The following is a 24258-nucleotide window of genomic DNA, read 5'->3' as shown; positions in this document are numbered from 1 at the left end:
TAGAAACACTGTTCTAACGCGGTGGTAAGGTGATATTGCTATAAATTCCCGATGCGTGATATCGCATAATGGAAATTGTGTGACGTCTACCTATGCATGTGCGAATGAAGCTATGCGCGAATTTATTTGCTAGCTACTGTATTGAGTGCGTTGTCCATTAATAATGTCATTGGTCTAAGCGCATCTGTCGCATGGATACGACAGAAGAATTTTGATAATTATTCTATAAATTTAATTATTTATATGTACCTTCACGGTCAGTGTTTATAGGTGCAGTGAAAAAATCATTACGCATTAAGTGTGCTGTGAAATGACAATGTTTGAAAACCACTGCTTTGTACATAAAATAATTACAAGAAAAACGTTCATAAATGTTTTTATTCAGGATATTGTAACCTTAATACTTTTATGAACACTTCTTCATTAGATACATCATTTCTACAATTCTAAATACTATAGTAACACTTAGAAAACAATTCATTTGAATAATCACTTTTTGGAGAGTACGATTAAATACTTATAGACTCGAGACACTTGTATGCCAATTCAATAATTTCAAAGTAATGACAACAAAATTACAGCAAATTAAGGATATGTATGTACAATCTCAGTCATGATTATCTTCAATTTTATTCTTCTTGGATAATTGGTTATTAATATTCATATTACAGTAAAACCCCAATTTAAAATTATTGAAGAACGTAATTAAAGGTAAAACGTAAATTACAGGTACCAAGATTCAAAAAAAAAACTAATTTTTTGACCAAAAATCATAAAAAATGGTTTGGAGCATATTATGTCAACGTGTTCTTTCACTTCTTTTCGAGAATGTTCATTTTCTTTTGAACTGACATTTGAAAAACACTAATTTAAACAATCCCATTATGTCTCTACCACTGCAAATAGAATGAGAAACTAGAATCCATTTTAATGATGTCGGATGAACACGGATAATTCGAAATTCGCCATAATTCGAAATTTTCACAAAAAAAAAATCCCTTGAAGATTATTTTCGTATAAAACCGTACCTTTAATTCGAATTTTGTAATTCGAAATTATTTCAGAGTACCGGCATATAAAAATATTCAATAAACCGTAATAAAGTACTCATTTCATGAGCCAGTCATTGTAAATTGTGACAGACTTTTCCAAAACATCATAAATAATTACTTATTTTAAGGTAATAAAAATAATCCTGACATTTCATGACCCATTAACACACGGAACCGGAAATGTGGTAGGCTGGTAGGCACATCTATGATCGTAAACAATATTAATGAAAATCAAAACAAAACAAAAAATTTCAAAATTTTTATATTTTTCCCCCATATATTTCATAATTCGTAATTCGAATTTTTTTTAGATTTTCGGTCCCGTGGAATTCGTATTAACGAGGTTTTACTGTAGTTTTAAATGAATTTTGAATATTTTAAATGTAAATTGCAGGAAATAAAAGCATTAAACCGGGAATTTAAATATACTAAACTAAAACGAAACTGCGAGAACATGTGAATTTTGGGCATGTAAAATCGAGGTTCTATTCTAGGTTATTGTTCCTCAATATTCCGCAAAGACTGACATCAAAGAAATACATAAACAATTACAAATTTTTGTCGGTTATTAATAAGGTCTTATTTTTGACTGAAACTGCACAGGATTTATCAATTACATAAATTAAAATGTGTTACAAAAATGCAATTTCCACAATGAATCGGATCAGCTATTTAACTTTCACAGCAGCTCGAAGTTTAGCTGATCTGCTTCTGGGATTATTTTCGACTTCTTCGAGAGAAGGTGTCACGACATGCTTTGTGAGTGACTGCCAACAACTTTCGAGTAAATCATCGACCATATCCTTCTCGAACACCGTCGAATGGCTTGTATATTTCAACGGCAACGTATTGGCAACTCCGTTTACTAGGTTTCCATAAAGATGCCTTTTGACAATGGTATCTTCCAGAGAATGAAACGAGAGGGTAATTATGCGTCCACCAATTTTTAAATATTTCTGGGCAACGTGCATTCCAAAATTTATTTCGTTGAGTTCGTCGTTTACACAAATTCGTAACGCCTGAAAGGTCTTCGTGGCGACATGTGTGGGACGTTGCAATTTATCAAATCTCAATTCATCGTCGCAAACCGTATCGACAAGTTGCGCCAGCTCGTGTGTCGTTTCCAATCTGCGAAGTAAATATCTCGAATCGATGATTGCTCTGGCAATTTTCTTATATCTTTTTTCTTCACCGTATATTTTAAATATTCTACAGAGGTCCTCTTCAGAGGCCCTGGCCAAGATGTCCATGGCCGTCGGCTGGTTAGGAAATCTCCGAGCGTCCATTCTCATGTCCAGCGGCCCGTCAGCGCTGATCGAAAATCCTCGACTCGGCGTATCAAACTGCATCGACGAGCAACCGAAATCGAATAAAATACCATCTATAGAATTTTGAGTGACATTAATCCCTCTCAATAAATTCGGTAATTCTGAAAACTTTCCTAAAAGAGGTATCACGCGCTCCGGATATTCTTCAGCTAATCGGCAAGCGGTATCGTACCCCAGTGGATCTCGATCCAATGCAAATATTTTGCAGTCTTCCACCGTATCGAGAATAGCACGAGAGTGCCCTCCAGCACCGAAAGTCATATCGATGAAAGTCTGACCCCTACGCGGATTCATGTACTCGAGAACCTCTCGCACCATGACAGGAATATGAGGCGCTTCTGGTATTTCTACTGAGTCTGAGATTTGTGCTTGCGAATAGTTCACATGGTCTACTTTCACGCATCTAACTTTAGCGGCTTTTAGCAACAAAATTTGAAAACGTCTACTGTGCAGTTTAATCATTGTGGTTTTTTTTCTGGGAACGGATTTTTGGATTTCCTGAATATCCTCGACAAGAAGGATCTATTCTCGTCTTCCATATACTTCATAAAATCAGTGGACAAAACGATGTTACACTCTTTCTGCGTCAAGCCCGTTGAGGTGAATATGTTGTTCCGTTTGTACAAATTAGAATAATGATTCTCAGTCAACCTCTTTAGAGATGTGTATTGGTTTTCACAGTGAACGGGATCACCCGTGAAGCCGCTTTCCGAGTTGAACGCAGCCTTTATGCAATCCCTGACGTGCTGACCGGCGTCCCTGGACAAAACAGACAGCCATTATTAAAGATTAACCATACATAATAACTCAATGCCACATTTGACTTTGGCCGAAACATGAATATTTATGTTATAAACTTTGTCAGCCATACGTATTTGTTTTCATTGAAATAGGACTACAATTTACAGGTGGCGTTGGTTAGTTTTTAAAATTCAAACCCTGCATAAATCAAACCATAAGTCAAAAATACTCGTCTATCTATAAAATATCTAAAATTATGCAATTAAATCATACATAACTTTGACTATTTTAAAGATAGAAGAATATTTTTTTCTATTATAGTTTGGTTTAGGCAGGGCTGAATTTAAAAAAAATAACCAACAATATGTGTAATAATATAATGAAAACAAATATGTATGAATGAAAAAGTCTGCACAATTTTGTCGTATCGCCCAAAATATACCTAAACTATTATGGTTATGTTTAGGCAGGGTTTGATTGATTTTTAAAAACTAACCAATACCATCTGCGAATTGTAGTCTTATTTCAATAAAAACAAATACGTATGACTAACAAAGTTTAATGTGCACTATTTATGGCGGATCTTAATAGCCTACCTCCACCCTTCGCTACTGTAATACGGTAGAAGGTAGGTACTGAGCTATTACCCACATTCATGATAGAAAAATAAATACAACATTTGCACATGTTGTATAAGGACCCATTCACCATCATCTCATTGGGCTACATCAGATGGCCAGGATGTGTACACAGGATAGATGAGTTTTACACAACCCCACCGAAGAACTAGCCGAAAACATGCAAATTAAGACAATCAATAAAACTGGAACTCGGATAGGCCGCTTTGAATAGATCTGGAGAAGGCCAAGATTTATACGGACCATACACAGTCGCAATGCTAAGGAAGAAAGTATACTTTGCAATCAGGGTGCGCTTAGGTAGATAGGTACTGTATGATGAGCACATCGCCTAATCATTAAAATAAAACTTTGTACAGTAGACTACTGACAGAAAAGTTCTCTACGAACAAAAAATGACGAAAAATCTTACTTTACCGCTTACTTACTTTAAATACATAACCGTAATATTTTTATTTTAAAGAAATGTAGACTGACCTGTTCTTTTTTGATGGATCGAGAGGCCACTTTTCCAATAATTTCAAAAATCTTTTATACTGTGAGCCCATATCTATTTATTCTTGAAGACATTCCGTCATATTAGGAAGTTGTCAGTACTTGATTAAAAATTTTCAAATTAAAATTATTTCTGTCTTCTGATGTACAATCCTAACCTCAAAATAGAAGAGATCAAGTGTTGCTATATTTATTCATATCGATTTTCAAGAAAATATTGTTTAGAAAAACTCCTTTATAATAATTATTTTATTTTTCCAACCTCTATGTTATTTTCCTTTCACTGAATATATTCTTTTTGGTGAATTAATAAAGTATAAATAAATATTCCTTGTTTATGACTTTTTATAGTTGTAATTAAATAATTTTGTTATTAGCTATTTAGGTATCTTTACGAAAATCAAAATTCCTTGAAACATCTGTGATTTTTTACGTGTGTTTTTGTGTAATGGCAGTACACGGTGTATTTAGTTGACGTTTGTTGTGATTGTCCCATTTTATCAAACACAAAATTGTAAGATGACACTGGATCAGAATAAATCAATGAATGATTACCCAAAATAGCCCAGTTTCTGTCGTGAATCGAAACGTTTTGTTTATATGTTTATAGTATTACAATGAACTCATGTCGTGACAATCATCGGAGAAATAATGGTGGTCAAGAAAATTGGAGTCAAATGCATAATCCACGTTTTGCCTCCAATAAACAGCGCCACGAATTCCATGGATACAATACAAGGTTCGCGTCATATTATTACATTGATCTTTATTGTATATTTTATCTAGCATACTGTTTAATTATTGGTACGCAATCTATATAGGTATGTACTGAGTACAATAAACTAGGTACTTATAACAAAAAGTGGAACATTGTTTATCCCCTATGGTCCCAGAAATATCTTTTCCTTTCTTGACATACTATTTCAAGTTGTTTACGGGATGCATAGTATGTTTCAGCCGGCTACGGTATAGTAGGTATATAGTTACAAAAAATAGGTCTACTTCAGAGAATTCAAGAGGGTATTTTGTTGGTGTTACCATTCAAAGTTTTAATGATTTAAAAAGTAAAACAAATGATAGTATATAACGTATTGTCTTTATCATTCTTGCAACATAAAAGGATACCTTTTAATTAGGCCGCAACACTGATTTAGCGGCATGTAAATCAAACACAACCTACTTAATAAGTTAATACTTATTCCGGCAAATATACAGCGTACCGCCAGTCTGTACCGTCCAGTAAAAATTTCGAACAACTGGCCAAAACCATTAGAGTAAATGTGCCGCAGAGGTGGCCATGAGATTTTCATCATCATCAGGGGCGCGACAACCCGGTGTGGGTCCTGGCCTCCTCCAACAGCTCCCTCCACCTGTCCCTATCCAGTGTGGCCGCTTTCCAATTTGGTACCCCCAGAATACGGCAGTCACTGGCAGCTCCATCTAACCAGCGAATCTTTGGCCTCCCTCTTCTTCTACGTCCTATTGGATTGCTGGACATCACTCTCTTTGCCGGTTCATTGTCATTCATACGGTGCACATGACCTAGCCATCGCAGTCTCCCAATCTTAATTGATTGAACTGCGCTGCAATCTTCGTACAGCCTGTAGAGCTCAGCATTATATCTTCTCCTCCAATTGGTGCCATCCCTGATCGGTCCATATATACGGCGGAGAATTTTTCTTTCAAAGATGTTCAGGGCTCGTTCATTTCGCAGAGTTAATGTCCAGGTTTCCGATGCGTAGGTGAGCACTGGCTTTACAGGCCATGAGATTTTACTACTTTCTTTTTAGACCAAACCAAACCTAACCTACCTCAACCTAATATTGCCTCATATAATCGTAGCTTGTATGTATGGAAATTTAAAATTTTCAATTTTCAATTAACGATTATTGGATCGAAAAGCCGATGCGCCGACAGAAAAGGGTATTTATTATAATTGTCTACATGGAATAAACTGTTTTCGTAAAAAAAAAAAAAAATTATAAAAGCTCTTGGCCACCTCTGCGGCACGATAATTTCCACCATTACTTTTGAATTCAGAATTGAAGTGAACATAATATAGCGTCTGCTACTACTGCTACTATATACTGCCAACAATAGCATATTGTAATAATGCCAATATCATTTTTTAAGTATGTAGGTATACAGTCTTGGAACTTGCACATAATATATGTTTGCATGTGCATTTTCTTGTAATGGCCGCGATAATACGTAATGTCAGCAGTAAATCTATATATGCAACGCTCGAAATAGAAAATTTTACAAACTGGAGCGCTCGATAATTTTATAAAAATATTAAGTAACATAGTAATTGAAGTGTATTTGTATTTTATAAAAATAAGTGTGTTCAATTTTTATTATACCTATGGCAAATCTAGCTCCGACACTCAAATTAATATTTCCACAAGACAAAAGTGAATTATCACTTATATTCAGGATTATATGAACCGGAATGGCGCTTCGGTGCGTGTGGCGTGTCTTTCGGGAGAAGTTTAAACGTGTGCTGTTCCAATATTTTACCATCTAAACAGGATTTTTTTTAAATATTTTTATATTGTTATATGAGTACACCGTTTATTTGTTTAGTTAAATATATTAAGTATGTAAGCAACTAATTTGTCAATTTTTCAACATGGGATTATATTATAGGGATTCAGAAAACCTGTTATTTTGAGGTTTTACTCTACTGATTTAATGAAAATAAAGCATTTTTTTTTTGTTTTCACAAAAATAGGTTATGTATTTCTAATCATGTTGAAGGAAACCTTCTAGAGTCTAAACGTATTTTTTTTTGACCATATCCAATCCTAATGGGATCATATTATGGGCCTCCATAGAGTGGAGGTTTGTATTAACAGAGTTTAGTTTTTACTAGAAATGGATGTTATCCACTTGCTCAACCTATTAGGTCCATATTCTGGCTCTATACACAAATTGAAAAACAATATGTCTATTTGCCAGACTCAGGATTCGAACCTGAGACCCACGAGTAAGCCTGGCCGCACACTAGGCAGCCATAAAAACCCAACGATATTTGGCTGAGTAGTGCGTTCGCTTGAATACATTTTAATACAAATACAAAGATCATGTTGGTTGCCTAGTATGTGGCCAGCCTAATAAGTCAATGCCTAAGGCACTCTGCATATAAAAGTGAAAAAGCCCTATAATTTTCGTCCAAACTCTCAGGATTACCCTGCTTTTTGTGTCTTTCTACAGTACAAAAATGGCACTCACGTCAAACTGAAATTGCCTTCAGCAATTTTTATGTGGAACCACAGATGGTTCCGTTTTCAGCTTTGCAAAACCTATTAACGAAACACCACATTGTGATATCTTCTCGGCTCCAGAATCAATTTTCAATGTTCTCAATCTTTCATTTCCAGACCTCCAAACCCACGACAATGGAGACCCGACTCATCATTCCGCGGACGGGACCCGAGGTGGGGGATGCACCCGCCCGACGGCCAGTACGGCGGCGGTTTCAACCGCAATAATTTCAGAGCTGCACCGTTCCCGAGGCCCAACAGATTCCCGTGGATGCCAAACCGCCCAAACGATTTCGGAGGTCCTAGTCCTACCAATTTTCACCCACAAATGCAGAACTTTCAAGAGTTCGACCGGGACGTCGGCGAACTAAACCCGACGAAGCCCCGAGAGCCGCCGTACGATCAAAACTTACACGACACCATCGACTCAGTGAAGAGAAAACTGAGCGCCCGGCAGGCGAGTATGGCACTGCAGGACGCCGCCCCCGCCGGAGACTCGCAATCGAATAACGCAGATCAGCTAAAGTCTTCCGAAAAAAGAAGAATAGAGCACAGCAGAATGTCGCCGAAAGCCGCCGCCGTCAAAAAATTAGAAAGACGGGAGAGTCTCTCAGTCAGATTGAAAAGCTCCGCCCCGTCCGGCGCGCCGCCCAATCTCTTGCGAGAGAAATCACAAATGATGCGAAGAAAGATTTTACAGCAGCTGTTCACGTTGAACAAGAATGATCTGCAAAAGGTGTTGAATCATCACGATGTCGGGAACAAATACGGTTTCGCTCTGCAGAGCCTGCTGAGGGAGACCAGAGACACCCTCAGCCGAGAGTTGCGAGCCGCGGCCGAGAAATCCCTGCAACGCCACGATGCCTCCGCCGATTCCCTGCAGGGAGAAAAAATCGTGCAGGACGCTTTCATGGGGCACTTGGGAACCATGCTAGATACGGACGCCTCCGTCGAACTGTTCAACCTGGATCCACAGGTCATCGCTGAGCTCAGCAAAGTGCTGCAGGAAGATCTGATGGGACCCGCTGGGAACGATCCGCCCGGGACGAGTTTCAAGGACAGCGTGCCTCCGCAGGCATCCGAAGAATCCATGCATAATGATGCCAACAAGCAGCGTCGCTTCGACGAAGCCAGAAAAAACGATGACACATTCTTGTTACATATAAATAAGGAAATTCAAGCGAGCATCTTTAAAGATGAAAATATATTTAATTTCAAAGAAAACGATCAAACCAAGTCGTGGGAAGATTATCTGGTGGAATCCGCACGCAGCGATAATCTAAGTAATAACAAAACCAATAATTTTCACGACGGATCAGAGAGTTTGTACTTTAATTATGACGGCGACGGTGCCTCTGATGAACTTCAGAGAAACACCTACGGCTGGCAGAGCTCTCAGAGATGCGACTACCGTCTGAATGATGCCTCTCCGGATACCAAAGTGTTTTCTGAGAACCGTGACGCTGATAGTTTTTCAAGATTCCCCGCTTTCCTTGCCGGCGACTCCAATCTCTCAGACTCGACAATGGAAAGAATGCATCGCGGTGCTTCTGATAGGCGCGACGAATATTCTGACGGACCCGGCGAGATTATTTTCCGGCACGGCAATGAAAGCTACGGAGGCTATCGCACCATTCAACCCGACGGTAGAAATTGTTTTCTGACTGCTAAAAACGAGAGCTCTCAAGATTCAGCTAATTTCAGAAGCGGTTTATGCGCCACAGACACGAAAATATGCGATGACAATAATATTGAGAACCGTTTCAATTACTCTAATGATGTACAAAATAGAGACGTCCGACTCGATTCCAAATCTAGTTTTAGATCTGACGATAGGGGTGACAGCGACGATATGCATTTTCCTGATGAAAGATATATGAAAAATTCACATCAACCGATTCCGGATTTAGACATGAGAGAAGTCTTCCCTACTAGTGAATCTAATAACGTCTGTGCCGACTCTAGCAATAACCGAGCTCTCAGTCCCGAGATGGACAACATCTCGATTTCGAGTCTGGATATTGTAGACCAACCGGGCGTTGTGCAATCTGTGACAGAGAAAATTGACCAAAATCTCACACCCGATGAACCTTCTAAAATAATAATTGATGATTCTACCCAAATGAAGACTTCTAAAAGTGCATGTCTTCCTACTGCTGAAACGCTACTTGAAAATACTGCTAAAAGAAAACAAACTGTTAGTAATGAAAATGTAATTCACGATTCGCATGCTTGCGATGTGTCATCTGAAAATAGTAATCCTCCGAAAGTGCAGAATAGTAATCATTCTGAAAAAACAGTCAAGGCCGAGAGCCAAGATAAACATTATCCAATCAAGGAAACCGCAGAAGCAGAGCAAAGGCAATCCGTCGATGTTATTGAGAAAATTCAGTCGTCAGAGTCGAGGAGTTGTCAAACGGATCCATGCGTCTTCAAGTCAAAAGGAACGCAATGTCACAATGTGGGAAAGACCAACGCGTCGTCACAAGTCTATGAATCTCTTATACATTCAAAATCTAAAGGAACCCAATACAGCAGCTATAACATCAAAACGTGTTCTTGTCAGAATTCTTCATCTAAAGATTATGGCCGCAACAAGGGTTCCTCATTTAAAAGCGTCAGTAAACCGATAGTTCATAAAGACACTCAAACTGATCCTGAGACAACATTACATAAATCGGATTCGGTTCCTCAAGATGTTGTACCGGTGCAAGAAGCTGCAAGTCCAAACAGAGGGTGTCAGAGCTCACGAGAAAGTGAAGAAATCAACACCGGAGTGAGCACCCTCTCCAAATCTCTGCCCATTCTTGAACAGATGAAACTTATAGATAGAAAAATCCAAATATTGCTTCAAGAAAAATTTAAGCTCTATAATAAGTTGGAAAATTCTAATATCGATAGCTTATCGACTAAACGTGATACGAAATTGAAAAAAGTACTCAGATCATCAGATAAGTCATCTGTGAAAATGCACAGGTCCTCCAAAGTCAACTCGCATAAAAAAATCAGCTCTAAGGGAGATTCCCCCGGAATCTCTGATAGTAATAAAACATACTCTAGGCATGCCGTCCCGAAATTTAATAAAAAAAGAATTATCACCGGCGTGGATGAATCTTTATACAAAAGTAAAGATAGTAAAATAATAAAAGGTTCACAACCTGTTAACAGTTCACGCAAGAAACTTAACGAATCCGGCGAAATTAGAGACGTCATTGACGCTTTACCGTCTTTTTCTGCTAGTACTCCGAGGAATGCGCATAGAACTCGATCGCAGGAGATTACAGATAATTGCAAAGCTGACAATTCCATCAGGGTGGCCCATAGCGATGACGGGTTGATGAAAAATGATATCGACAGAATCGATTTATCCGTGTGCGACGACGATTATCTGGCCGCTTTCGAAGAGTACGGAGATATTGATAATATATGCCTCGAAAGCCTTGATTTTCCGATTTCGCTTGATAGTGATTTTGTCGCATTCGATGAAGCATTCGATGTGAAAAGCATCGACACTATCACCGGGGACGGTGATCATTCTTTGATTAAGTCCTCAATCCACGATGGAACTTTTCACGGTATCGATATACCTGACGGTGTAAATTTGGAGACTCGATTAGCCGGCGAAGGCTCCAATACATCGTTTTCGATAGACTTTGAAAAGAGTAACTCGAATTCTAGCACTTCAATAAAATCTGCAGTACTAGAGAAAACCCGAACGGGGAAGAATGTGCGTGACGATAACGCGTCCGTTTCTAGTAAGAATGATGTTAAAACTCCACCGATTAGTTTATCGAATAAAAGAATTCATAAGGTCAATATTTTGGGACACAAGAAGAAAGAGAGGAAGTCTTTCACCAGCCTCTTGGAAACCATCGACTGCGATTTGCAGACCGTCAATGTTAAGGAAAGAAAAAATCCCGGCAAACGCAGCCGGACCTCCAGTGATCCTAAATCTAACATAGTCAATAGTAAACTTATTATAAATAAATCCAGCGATAGAGTCTATGCGAACACTAAAAGGCATAAGTCTGATCAAAATAACTCTCTTAGAATAGTGAACAAAGATGACAGTCGCGGGCCTCACACCGACAAAACCAAATCTTCCAAGCAGCCCGCCACTAAAGACCTTGCTATGATGAATAAGAATGTTACGCAAATCTATGATACCCTGCAGCAATATACTAAAATTATACCTGTTAATAAATCTAGAGCAGGGTCTCTAGAAAAGAAGAATTCCTCTGGCTTGAAATTAAATATTTCACTCAAAGACAAAACTAAACCCGTCAGAGCCAGCTCAAATAATCGAATGCCCAATAGAAGCGGAAGGACAGCGGCTAAGTCATACAGCCGTTCGCCTGGAGCGGGCAAAAAAGTTATTCCAAAGATATTAGATAAAGAAGTAAACAAAAGTAGTCCCCTATGTTCTCTCATGCTTCAGCTAGGCGATTCTGATGACGGATCCGATTTAGACTTCTCCGCCATAGAAACGCCTGCCAGCGTAGAATCTGGAATAGGCGAATTGACTTCCTCTGTAAGAAACCGATCGTCTGTGAGCATTTCTTTGAGTGACGAAGGCCGCCAAAACAACTGGCACGAATTCGATATTAAAGAATGCTCCGTCGTACTAGACCGGATTAATGTTACCCTGGATAACTCGGAAATAAATTTTGAAGAATCTAGCGCCGCTCAAGCAAATTTAAAAGACGTGTCGACAGTGCGGTATACAGATCGGAACATAGACTTCCCTATTTCCGTATACCAGGTCAATAACGCTGCGCATAAATCGTCAGACGAGCTCGACGTTTCAAACGTCATCGGAGTCATAAGCGCCAGTGACACAATAGATATAATTAATAACTGGGATTCGCATATCTTCGATAGCCTCGCCGAATGCGACAATATGGAAATCTACGCGAATGAGACTGTGATCATTGAAGAAGGTATTCCAGCCGCGCCTATAGATACGAAGACCAAGTCTCCAGCAGACGACGATGACTGCATTGAAATCAAACAGCACATTGATACGATAGACGTCGATAATCTTGAATCGATTGTTCCTATCCATTTTACCGATCACAAGAAATCAATCATTGCCATAGAGGTAACTATTAACTAATAATTTATTTCTATTACTAACTTTGCCCACCTTTTGTACACCTTGGAGTATGGAAAGAAGGAATCGGTTTCTATTTTTTTTTATTTTTATTTTTATAAAATAGCAGACATCTTCAGTAGAATCTTGATATAACAGACTTATGTAGGTGAGGGGGTGTCCGTTATATCGAGGTTCTACTGTATATGACGTTCTTTCTATGTATGATACCAACCAAAGCTGTGTATTAAAAGCAGGGCTAAAAATTTAACCGGACACCGGTACCCTGAGATCCTCTCAGTTATTTTGGAACCAGAATCCTCAGATTATGAATCTTGGGAAGCGTACTGAAAATGTCAGATTTCCAGAGGTCAGTACAAAAGTTACACATATTCATGTTGTTATTCATTCGAGTTATTTTTTTCAAACAAAAAGTGTTGGGAACCGTATAATTTGCTGTTTAAAAATAACACACATTTGATGAATACAAACAATGGTTTTTAAATGTGAGAAGAAATGAATCTTTAGCATATTTGCCTTTTGTGCAAGTGTGCTGAAATGTACTTTTATTGCATCCAGGAAATCTCAAACTGTAACTTCTATCAGAGCCACATTACGCCGTCTGTGGTTGCATTATTATATAATATGTACGACAGGCTAGCAGGAGGGGAGACGAATGAGGCGTTTGGTGGTTCATGTTTGCGAATTCCCTTAGTGTTCACTTGTTACTTGATTACTTGAGAAGGCCATAAATATACAAAATATACAATCACTGCTGACCTTTTAATTACCACATTTACAGATGACTGTATAACCTGAAATAGCTATCAACATAAATAATTCAAATATTATCACAGAATTGTGCTGCCGAATGGTTCGGTTCGAACGGGTTCGCTCAAATGAACATTGACACTAGAAACACTGTTCTAACGCCATTACAATAAAGGTGATATTGCTATAAATTCCCGATGCGTAATATCGCATAATGGAAATTGAGTGACATCTACCTATACATGTGCGAATGTCGCTACGCGTGAATTTACTTGCTAGCTACTGTATTGAGTGCGTTGTTCATTAATAATGTCATTGGATATAACCCTAATTTACATTGTAATTGTATACTTGCTTTTAAAAGAATGCTATATTTTTGTCTGCAGTGTGTCGACGACAATTTCCTTGCCGCCTCTTTGGACGGAAACGTTTACTATTACTCCATGAACGGGAAATCTGTTTTGAGAACGTTCAAAGTATCAGAAATGGCCGTAACAAGTCTGTGCGTGACCAAGTACAAGTCTCGGAATGTTTTCTACACGGGGTCTCTGGATTCCTATTTGAGATGTTACTACATTCAGGTGAGTGTTTGTTAATAAGCCCTAATGGTTTGACTACACAAGAGTAAGCTTATAAAATTATAGTATTAAAACACCAGAGCAAAATTGATATTTTGTAAGTTTAATCCTGGGGCATATATTATCCCATGGGATTTTGAATGAAGAAATTTAACGGTTATCTGAAATACGTTCTTTATATACTATACAATCATGGATTAACACAGTGATTTCCAAACTGAGAGGCGCGAAAAGTTTAACAGAAATGTAACCACTGGTTTACAGTTTGCATGTCCATAGTTCATAAAACAGCTGCTAGAACTGCTAGTCGCAGTAACTATCAAAACGGTGGTGGAATATTGGAAATGATATTGTACTGTTTATCAATTAATTATCTATGCAAACACCAACCGAAAAGTAATCAATAATTTGAAAGCATTTAATAGATTAATAATTAATAGATGAAGAACTTTGTGTGTAATATTAATGAACACAATGAGCGTATTGCCATTTCAATAAACACTGATTATGAAACTATTCAAACACTGAAATTATTTAAAGTTTATATTTATCAATAATCTATGATTATTCAATTAATAATGTTCAGTAGTCATACATTTACCATTGTTTGTGAATTAAAAAATATTTTAATAATGACTATGAATTTTTTTTTTAATGAATATTCTAGGAGTTCGCGATTGGAGAAGGTTCTAAGTGTTTGTTTTTGGCGAAACAAAAGTAACAATGAGGCAGCTTATAATATACTACTTCATAGTTGGGTTTTTTTTGTCAAGAAGGAACACTTAGAACCTTTTAGTATTAGGCTGACGAGGTTGTCTTCATAAAGACAATTAAATAAAATATGTGTTTTGCCTTGTTTTTTATTAAAAAAAAAAATTTCACTGCAGGATGGTGATAAAGTCGTTCCCGATATATTCATTGGAAGTCCAATTCAAAGTATGCATCGCTATGTAAACACCATTTACATTGGTACGCGGACTGGTCTGATCCCGCAATATGATATACAGGTATGTCAATTGTTGTAATAATCAGTGGCGTAGCTAGAAATAGTATTTTGCCCCTATGCAAAATTTTTTTAGGCATTATTCAAAAATTCTAATAGGCTAATATGTTACGACAACAATTGGAGGAGGAGATATAATGCTGAGCTGGATGGTCTGTACGACGATCACAATTCAATTAATTAAGATCAGGAGACTGCGCTGATTAGGTAACGGAACACTGTATGAACAGCAATGAACCAGCCAAGAGGCGGGCCAAAAATTCACTGGCAAGATAGAGCTATCAACGTCTTGAGCTGTCGGATGGGATTCAGATTTGTCACACAGCTAATTTGGATAGGATAAGTGGAGAGAGTTGTCGGAGGATGCCAGGACCTAACTCCGGATTATCACATTCCTGATAATAAATTAAGTTTTGATTAAACAATTTTTAGTATTCCATATTGAATATACATACTTAATTTTGAATACATCAGAAACATACCTACCTATTAAGAAAATATTAGTACCTAGCGGGGCTCAAACACGTGTCTATTGAATGCAGACGAACGTGCTTTTTCAATTAAACTGAATCCATTTTACGCATAACTAGATAGGTGATGTGAAAACTGTTCCGAATTATTTTTTGTCACTTGCACTCCTTTATTCCTTAGCTGTTCAATTATCTAGCCTTGTTATTAAATTTATTTAATTGTCGTTCCAATTCTTCACTGCTACGATTTTAATATCCACCTAAATATTTCCGCATTGCAGAAAAACACATTATTGCCGAATCACACGATAAAGTTTGCGGAAAATGCAATACTAGCGTTGCACGCTATCAAAGAAGGGTCGAGGAAAATCCTACTGGTGGCGTCACGCTCCCAAAGGGTGACAGTGAGAGACGCCAACACCGGCCTGTTGCTGAGAATCTTTAACGGCCCCGATTCCACCGTCTATAGTCTGCTCTTCCACTCGGGGAAGGTGATCTGTGGCACCAGTGGAAATGATATTCAAGTGTTCGATTTTGTGGTGGGTAATATAAACATACCATATAAGCGTGAAGTTTGATAGTATACATCTACAGGTCTAATCTAACATATCACTAAACATCCAAAAAGAGCTAATTGTGATAAATATACACCCGATCCTCTTTTTGCATGGTTTCGAAATAACACGGTTTAAAAAAAATTTAAAAAGAATAAAAATGCATATGTATGTACATATTTATCAAAAAATTGCATTGCAATAGACCACACGCCAATGGTGCATACATACGTTGTCACCGGATGCCGCCTAGACATACATACGTACATCCATTGCGCCACTAGTCAGCCTCTTCGGATTCAATATGAGAGACGCGCCGCGTGCCTTGGCGTCAGCGTCATTAAATATTTCGAGCGATGAGAGATTTGTCGCCAGCGAAAAACAGCAGTAAACGGGCACATTTATTGTCAAGTAGTGACACTCAATAAATATAATTCTCTATGCTAAATTTAATTTAAATCGAAAACTGTGTACTTTTATGTATAAATAATAAATAAATTCGGTTTATTTTTGAGTTCAAGAATTTCGTATTTTGAGTTGATTTTAAGTAATGGAACCTATCTACCAATTTTATATGGGCACCTTATCTTTTTTTACACGGTTTTGTTTTGCACGGTAGTCTTTGGAACGTATCCCCCGTCCAAAAAAAGGATCGGGTGTATGACATTTATCACTTGACATATACTGGCGGTTAATTATGTAAAAAAGTTAACTGTCTGAACTGTCAAAAGGTGATCCTCACTAACAGCCCCTCTCGTGGCCGTGCTAACTTTAAGTACGAGACAGAGTATGTAAATTTTACATATTGAGAATTGTACTGCAGAGACATGACTAATAAAAGTGTAGATTATGTTCATATGTCTGAAGTGTCAATACAAAATTCTTGTGTTCGGCTCATTACTGACTAGATGGCGCTAGTTCGGCTTTATCCGCTTGGGTTCGGCAGCACGAACATATCCAAATTTGACCGACATGTCTACCAACCTAAATTTTCTAAAAATTTCCTTCGCACAACCTAATAGTCGAATGTGAGAAAACACTCTGTGAATCGCAAATCAGTAGCATGCACAAGTGTATAGCTTGTTACAAACTATTTTAATCATTAGTAAGTAGCCTGTTTTTCTGTTTTAACTTTGGTGTAAAAGGTATTTTTATTATTATTGCAGACCGGGGAATTGACTATGATTCACCAGGGTGGCAACGGTGCTGTATGCCTAAATATGTTCAAAGGATTATTGTTCGCCGGGTGCTACGATGGTAAAATATATGTTTTCAAATTGGGACTTGAAAATGATCCCATCGCCTGTTTTCCTGGACCAGGGAAGATGCTTCTGGCAATGGCTATCAAAAATAATAAGGTATGTATCACCACCCCCGTTAAATAGCATCAAATTTGTAATCAAACGAATGTCATATCGACTGCTTAATTTGCAAACCAGCTAACTCCATTTGGAAGGAAAAAAATTTTTATAATTTAACTATCGAGCGGAATTTAACAATTCCAAAAATACACTTGGATAAAAATATACTTCTTACAAATAAGCTGCACTATGAATTAATACACTATTTTAACATCCCTTTTATATATCGTCACCGTTCAGGCAAAAGTCACCAACCCTGAAAATGGCAGTTTTGAGTTGAGTATGTCACCCGAAGCGTAAAATTATGTTCTTTAAGATGCAAAACTCACCACGGTACATTAGTTAGTAAAATTTTGCTTAAATCCGAATTATTTGTTTTTCACTAAATGACTTTCGATAAAATCTTAACAAGCAAAAGTCATTATAGGTGAATAGACATTATTGACTATATAAAAAAAATAAATCCTTCGTTATAAATATACAAGCAAAAGTCACTATACTATGGATGGTGAGTTTTACTGATCCTTCTTTTGGCTAACATTGTTCAGATTCTTCTTCGACCATGTCCGATCCTAATAGGATCATATGGGCCTCCACAGAGTAGAGGTTTGTATTAACAGATTTTGTTTTTACGAGAAATGGATGTCAGCCACTTGCTCAACCTATTAGGTCCATACCCTGACTCACACACATATTGAAAAACAATATGTGTACTTGCCAGACCCAGGATTCGAACCTGGGACCCACGGCATGATAGTCCAACGCTTATGCCGCGCGGCCGCCGTGGGCGAGATTATTAACAAGCAAAAGTTACCCTACCATAATTGAGCTACGAGGATGGGTCAATAATTCCTTAGAAAAAAGCATTAAAACAGTTTTTATTTTTGTATTTTTTTTTTATTTCTCAACATAATCTCCTTGGAGCTCAATACACTTGGTTAGACGTTTCTCAATTCTTTTTAAACCGTCAGAAAAATAAGTTTTCGGAAGGTCCTCAAAATAAGCATTTGTCCGATCGATGACTTCTTCATTTGAAAAAAAACGTTGCCATTTTTTTTAAGTTTGGGAAAAGGAAAAAGTCACTGGGGGCTAAATCTGGCGAATACGGTGGGTGGTCGACCAATTCGAACTTCAATTCTTCAATTTTAGCCATTGATCGTAAACATGTGTGAACACGGGCATTGTCCTGATGAAAGAGGATTTTTTTCCTGTTTAAATGAGGCCGTTTTTCTTCAATTTCGTTTTTTAGCTGGTCCAATAAAGATGTATAATAATCCCCTGTTATTGTTTTTCCTTTTTCCAAATAGTCAACGAAAATAATTCCACGTGCATCCCAAAATACAGTAGCCATAACCTTACCAGCTGATTTTACGGTTTTCGCCTTCTTTGGACATGGTTCGCCTTTCGCAATCCACTGCTTTGACTGTTCTTTCGTCTCGGGAGTATAGTGGTGTATCCATGTTTCATCTACAGTCACAAAGCGACGAAAAAATTCATCCGGATTGCGTTGCATGAGCGACAACAGGGCTTTAGAGGCCACCACCCTATTGCGTTTATTGTCGACTGTGAGCAAACGCGGCACCCATCTTGCAGAAATTTTTTTCATGCCCAATTTGTCATGTAAAATAGAAATGACGCTACCTTTTGAGATCCCTGTAACCTCAATTATCTCACTCAACTTTAATCTTCGGTCACTTAACACCATATCGTGGATTTTATTGATCATTTCTGGTGTAGTCACCTCTACAGGACGTCCTGAGCGTGGTTCATCCTTTGTTGATGTACGACCACGTTTAAATTCATTTAACCAGTTATAAATTTTTTTTTTTTTTTTTTTTTTTTCGACCATGTCCGATCCTGATAGGATCATATGGGCCTCCACAGAGTGGAGGTTTGTATTGACAGATTTTGTTTTTTACGAGAAATGGATGTCAGCCACTTGCTCAACCTATTAGGTCCATACCTGACACACACAAATTGAAAAACAATTTTTGTACTTGCCAGACCCAGGATTCGAACCTGGGACCCACGGCTTTGTAGTCCAACGCTTATGCCATGAACTAAATCCAACTCATTTTTTATTTCCTTTGCTGTTAACCCTTTTATATTAAAATGTTTAATAACAGCTCTAAACTCAATTTTCTCCATTTTTGTAAACAAGCAAATTTTTTTTTTAAATGTACGAAAATAAAAAACAACAACCCGACCAATCTGATTGAAACTTCGCAGCATACTGAATCGGTAGTGCCGCTGCATGAAAACAAACCGCTTACAGTACTAGTCGCGCCACCTGTCGGCTTTTCTAAGGACTTATTGACCCACCCTCGTACCTTGCCTCCTTCAAAACCTTCCAGATGTTTTAATTAGCATCAAAAAGTGAAATTACATTAAAGAAATTATTAAGAAGACATGAGAAAATAATTTAATGTAGATAAAACCTTAAAAACATTAAAATCTGATTTTTCCTGCATTTTCAAACTTTCAAATTGCGATATCTCAAAACTATGTTTTTAGGGTTGGTGACTTTTACCTGAACGGTGACGATATAAAGAAAATTTATATAAAGAGTAGAGTTGTTCCATTTACGATATTGAAAATTTGGCACCTGCAGTTGGCTGTTTTGTTTAAAGAACGATAACGCATTTATTTATAGGTTTAGGAGTTTGAAATTTTGTATGAGCATAGAAAACATGCTTGAAAGCGCCTGTATCCCTCCTTAGATTCATCACTTTCAACTCCTGACTCCTCTGTTTCGGCAGAGTTTCAGTACACGGGTACAGAGGACACTTCGTCTCATTAGAAATAAATGACGCCAGACCAAGTCAAGATTCTTTTAATCTTCTAAAACTCTTTCTTTAAGCACTAAGGTGCATGGTTGCTACATGAGTCTAGTGCAGCATCGTTTCGGGACAAGTAAGTGTGGCACTAAAATCTTTTCATTCTGACATGATTATAGCGTCATGGAAGGCAGCCGTGCACAAACCGCGGCTGCATATACATTGCGGCTGGAGATGGCGTAACTCAAATCAATGTGCAGTGAATTAAGATTTTCTGGAATTATTATTGTTTTCAATCGGCATGCAGCTCCATTAGCTATTTTGTACCTTGCACGCTTTTAATACCACTGATGTACACCATTGGGTTTTTTTAACCATTTCTATGCCTCACGATATTACTATGGCGGTATCTGACAGACCGCAGATTTTTAACGATACACATTGAATGTAGAGCAAAGTTCTTACTACAATCACTATAATACCGATAATTTGTGGCTTAGTATTTCATAATAATTATTCAAACCGATGTCAGTGTGTTTAATTTTTTAGATTATGCAAATCAATCGACAGTGGTTAGTAATTGGAGTTTTATGTGCGGCCTGTCGATCGCGGCCTCGTAGAGCGAGATAACTCGCTGAAGGTATAGAACCGGTTAAAACATGTCTTCCTACTAATTCTGAATTACTTTTTCTTTCCAGATAATTGCCGGATGCAACGACCACACTTTATCCGCGTGGCCTCTACCAAATGAGGTCTTAGATAATTTAGAATCTCACTAAGTATTTATTACTTAATTTTGTTATTATTTTTTTACTTAAAGACAAGGTATTATCACCTCATAAGGTATTTTTTTGTTAAGGTACTGACATAATATGTTTTTTTAGTATCTAAGTAGCGTGTCTATAAAAAAAATGTTAGACAATCCTAGGTAATGAATTTACCCCTATCACAACAAAGGGCATTGTATTGTAGTCGTATTTATTAATCGAGTTAGCATTCACTCGGTAGAATTCCATTTAAAAATAATATAATAATTGAAGTACTATGGATTGAACGAGTACAATTGCGTAACATCATGCATAGAATCTATAACAATGTCCATGAGATATAATCAAATGCCACAAATACAATTCTTATATACATCTTTTCATACAATGGTTCATGCATAAAATAGGTACGTGTTAGTTTGTAAACTGCTCCTAACTAAGGCCATCTGCTTACGTGAATACTCAAAAAAGACGAGACTGAAACTCCAGTATCTAGCTAATGTATTTCAATGGCGGCTTGCTGACGGAAAAACTGGAATCTCTCAGTTTCAAAACAGTAGATTTCAGAACAGTAAAATCAGTAGATTCGATGAAAAATCATATTTTCTTACCAAGATTGGTAGCACCGAACTGAACTCAACAAGAAATAACAAGCCAAGACGTCGAAAGTTACGATGGGCGAACCGATTTTTAATTAAAAATATGTGGGAGATGTTGAGAAATACTCCTGCCTGTATAATTACAGGCTGCCAGAATATTCCCGTAAAACGGAGAAAAAGCTTAGAATGAATTATGAAAGACGATGGGTTTGTCAGTTTGAGATTATGAGATTATTAGGTTTCTGTAGCGCAGTGTGCGAAGCATCAGTCACTGGCCAGTTTATGAGTTCCATCACCAACTAGTTTGTCAGATTTTAGTTTCTGCGTGAGCGGATGGCCTAATTGACGTTTACTAGCAGGACCTACTTTGAAAAATATAACATGGAAGCGTCACATTTTTTGTCAACTATACAAACGAAATAAAATTTGTTTTTGGTGCGGTCGCTAGGCTTCAAACCTGTGCTCACAGAAAGCATGCCAAAAAAGCAAGCCCCACTTCAACACTTCAAAAATCTCCATCCCCTATCAAAATTTTAGTTACCCAACTAATTCTGAAAAAAAATGAATTGCTTCAAATGAAAAATGCACACAGGCAATACTATGTTTACTTTCCTTGGATCCTTGTGCTATGCTTTGTCTTCAAGTGATTTTCAAGATGACCTTTTTGCCCCCCAAAACATTCAAATTGCCACCCCCCGTGGAGTGTACGCCCCACGTTGGGAATCCCTACTGTAGGCCAAGGTAGCTAAGACTAAGTAAAAACTACTTCTAACTGTTGTTTTCTATATGTCAATTGTACTCCTTTAATCCTGATACCTTTTATTTTAAATTTTAATTCTGCAGATTGGATTAGGTTGAGTCGATAGTTATTTAAACTTATACCATGAATCTCAATCTAATTCTATAAAAAATCAAGTAACACCCAACCTGTATTTAGTGTGACAATCCTATATGTATACACACGACAATATTGAGTGATGTACATATTATTGTATATGTATATTATGCAACATACTACTTATGTTCCTCTCTATTATACTCGTTACAAGTTTGCTCCAATCTTCTTGAATGCAGCCAGTCTACCTATTCCTAAGTCTGCCTCCAGCGCCCTTCCACCGAGGTAACGACATGTCTTCTGGCATCCCCTCAATATGACCTGCTCATCTCAGCCTTTTTGAATAATTATTCAATATTTGAGTTTCAATTCGATTTTCCAAGTTATAGTTCATTTTCACCCTGTACTGCTGTTTCAAACATTTTTCATACATATTATGTTTATTGTCATTAACTCTGCGAAATCCCTGGTATGTGAACAGGACTATATTTGTCTAAGTTGACTATAAAATTGTATATCAATTAAAGCTATGGGTTTCGAAATCGGTTACTTTGATGAACCGCCATTTTGAGATTAAATAACAAAAAACTGCAGAACACATTTAGGACAGCAAATGGAATATTTTGTTTTTGCTATATGCTATATAATATGCTATATATTTTTGCTATTGCTATATTTTGCTAAGTATGTTAGTTCAAAATGTGAAAAAGCGAAGACGATATATAATAACCTAAAATACATTTACTACAATCTGATTAGATCCATGCTTCGGGTCCAAACACACTGAATTTTCCAGAACCAGAGATCTACAACTTTACAAACTTACACGTTACCACTCGGATTCATGATAAACTCATTTTATAATAATTTATATTGAATTATATTATTATTATATTGAACCTATAATGTTGTTAGTCCCAGGTCCTGGGTCTGGCAAATACACATTATTGTTTTTCTGAGTCAGATTATGGACCATTGTTGGGCAAGTGGCTAACATCCATTTCTCGTATAAACAATATCATGATCCTATTAGGATCGGACATGGTCAAAAGAAAGAAAGAAATACATGTGTGTTATTTTTTATGTAACAAAAGTATATTAGTTTATGTTCGAAACTAAATTCAGAGTTAGGATCGTATATGGTCAAAAAATATATAGTGGCTGTTGATTTTATCCAATTTTGCAATCAACCTCCAGTTTAATACTATGCACTTCTTTCAAGTACACTAACTATTACATCCACTTTCTTCAAAAGAAAGTGGATGTAATAGTTAGTGTACTTACACACAATGATTGGTACTAGAGAGCCAGAAACATGAAAACTATTTTTTTATGAAGATAACTGACTTTGAAACCAATAGCTCCAATTGAATTGGAAAATTTTTATTTATGAATGAAAATAAATATAATTATTCACGTATTAGGTATATGTTTATAAGCACATGAGATATTAAGATTATTGTAGAAATTATAAATTAAAATACCATAACCTATTCACCAATGTATATAAATCAACAAGAATGCACATTGCAGAAATTGCGGAATCAAAGACAATATATAATATATTTAAATGTCATGCATATTTCATTTTTAGCAACTTTAAGATGGGAGAAAAGGCATGCGGTGTTATAATTTAAGGATGTGCGTCATATAGGAGATTTATGCATCCAAACGACATAATGTGATAGTCAAAATGCAGCCATATTATACCATTTGGGATATTTTGTACATATCAACGATGATATCTGAAATTTGATGAAAATCAATTAGTGTGTATAATTAAATGAAAACGATTTTATATGTATCGGGACATATGAAAAGTTTCTAAGCTAAGTAATATCTTTCCCATTAAATCGTTTGTTATGATCACGATCTCGGAATAAATCAAATCAAGATACATTTTAAATTTAAAACAACGATTATTAATACAC

General features: G+C 37.0%; 3 protein-coding genes across 3 annotated transcripts; 1 reads left to right on the top strand and 2 right to left on the bottom strand.

Moving 5' to 3' along the window:
• Positions 1-360: 360 nt before the first annotated feature.
• LOC147071593 (putative methyltransferase-like protein 15 homolog) lies at positions 361-2842 on the bottom strand. Its single transcript, XM_085947990.1, has one exon. It carries the CDS (start codon positions 2840-2842, stop codon positions 1721-1723), a length of 1122 nt encoding a protein of 373 aa, XP_085804116.1. The 3' UTR covers positions 361-1720.
• On the bottom strand, positions 361-4434 carry LOC147071592 (ubiquinol-cytochrome c reductase complex assembly factor 2). The gene is made up of 2 exons (XM_085947991.1): positions 4237-4434; positions 361-3139 (listed from the first exon to the last, which is right to left on the bottom strand). The coding sequence occupies exons 1-2, from the start codon at positions 4305-4307 to the stop codon at positions 2839-2841; spliced, it is 372 nt and encodes a 123-aa protein (XP_085804117.1). The 5' UTR covers positions 4308-4434; the 3' UTR covers positions 361-2838.
• Positions 4435-4697: 263 nt separating this feature from the next.
• Positions 4698-23374, top strand: LOC147071591 (uncharacterized). The gene is made up of 7 exons (XM_085948214.1): positions 4698-4993; positions 7638-12621; positions 13770-13964; positions 14849-14968; positions 15716-15973; positions 17155-17346; positions 20825-23374. The coding sequence occupies exons 1-7, from the start codon at positions 4872-4874 to the stop codon at positions 20903-20905; spliced, it is 5952 nt and encodes a 1983-aa protein (XP_085804340.1). The 5' UTR covers positions 4698-4871; the 3' UTR covers positions 20906-23374.
• The last annotated feature ends 884 nt before the right edge of the window (positions 23375-24258 follow it).

Source organism: Rhyacophila brunnea, unplaced genomic scaffold (assembly GCF_057557595.1).
Source record: "Rhyacophila brunnea isolate RB1 unplaced genomic scaffold, BYU_Rbru_1.0 scaffold_20, whole genome shotgun sequence".
Taxonomy (NCBI): domain Eukaryota; kingdom Metazoa; phylum Arthropoda; class Insecta; order Trichoptera; family Rhyacophilidae; genus Rhyacophila; species Rhyacophila brunnea.
This window is presented reverse-complemented; position numbering and strand designations above follow the sequence as displayed.

Bases quoted from the DNA above. Each gene is read 5' to 3' on its own strand.
- LOC147071592 (XM_085947991.1), bottom strand. From the start codon at position 4,307: ATGGGCTCACAGTATAAAAGATTTTTGAAATTATTGGAAAAGTGGCCT. The intron at 3,140-4,236 runs GTCAGTCTACAT...TGTTTTGTCCAG, and splicing joins GATCCATCAAAAAAGAACAG to GGACGCCGGTCAGCACGTCA.
- LOC147071591 (XM_085948214.1), top strand. From the start codon at position 4,872: ATGAACTCATGTCGTGACAATCATCGGAGAAATAATGGTGGTCAAGAA. The intron at 4,994-7,637 runs GTTCGCGTCATA...TTTCATTTCCAG, and splicing joins TTCCATGGATACAATACAAG to ACCTCCAAACCCACGACAAT. The intron at 14,969-15,715 runs GTATGTCAATTG...TCCGCATTGCAG, and splicing joins TCCCGCAATATGATATACAG to AAAAACACATTATTGCCGAA.
- LOC147071593 (XM_085947990.1), bottom strand. From the start codon at position 2,842: ATGATTAAACTGCACAGTAGACGTTTTCAAATTTTGTTGCTAAAAGCC.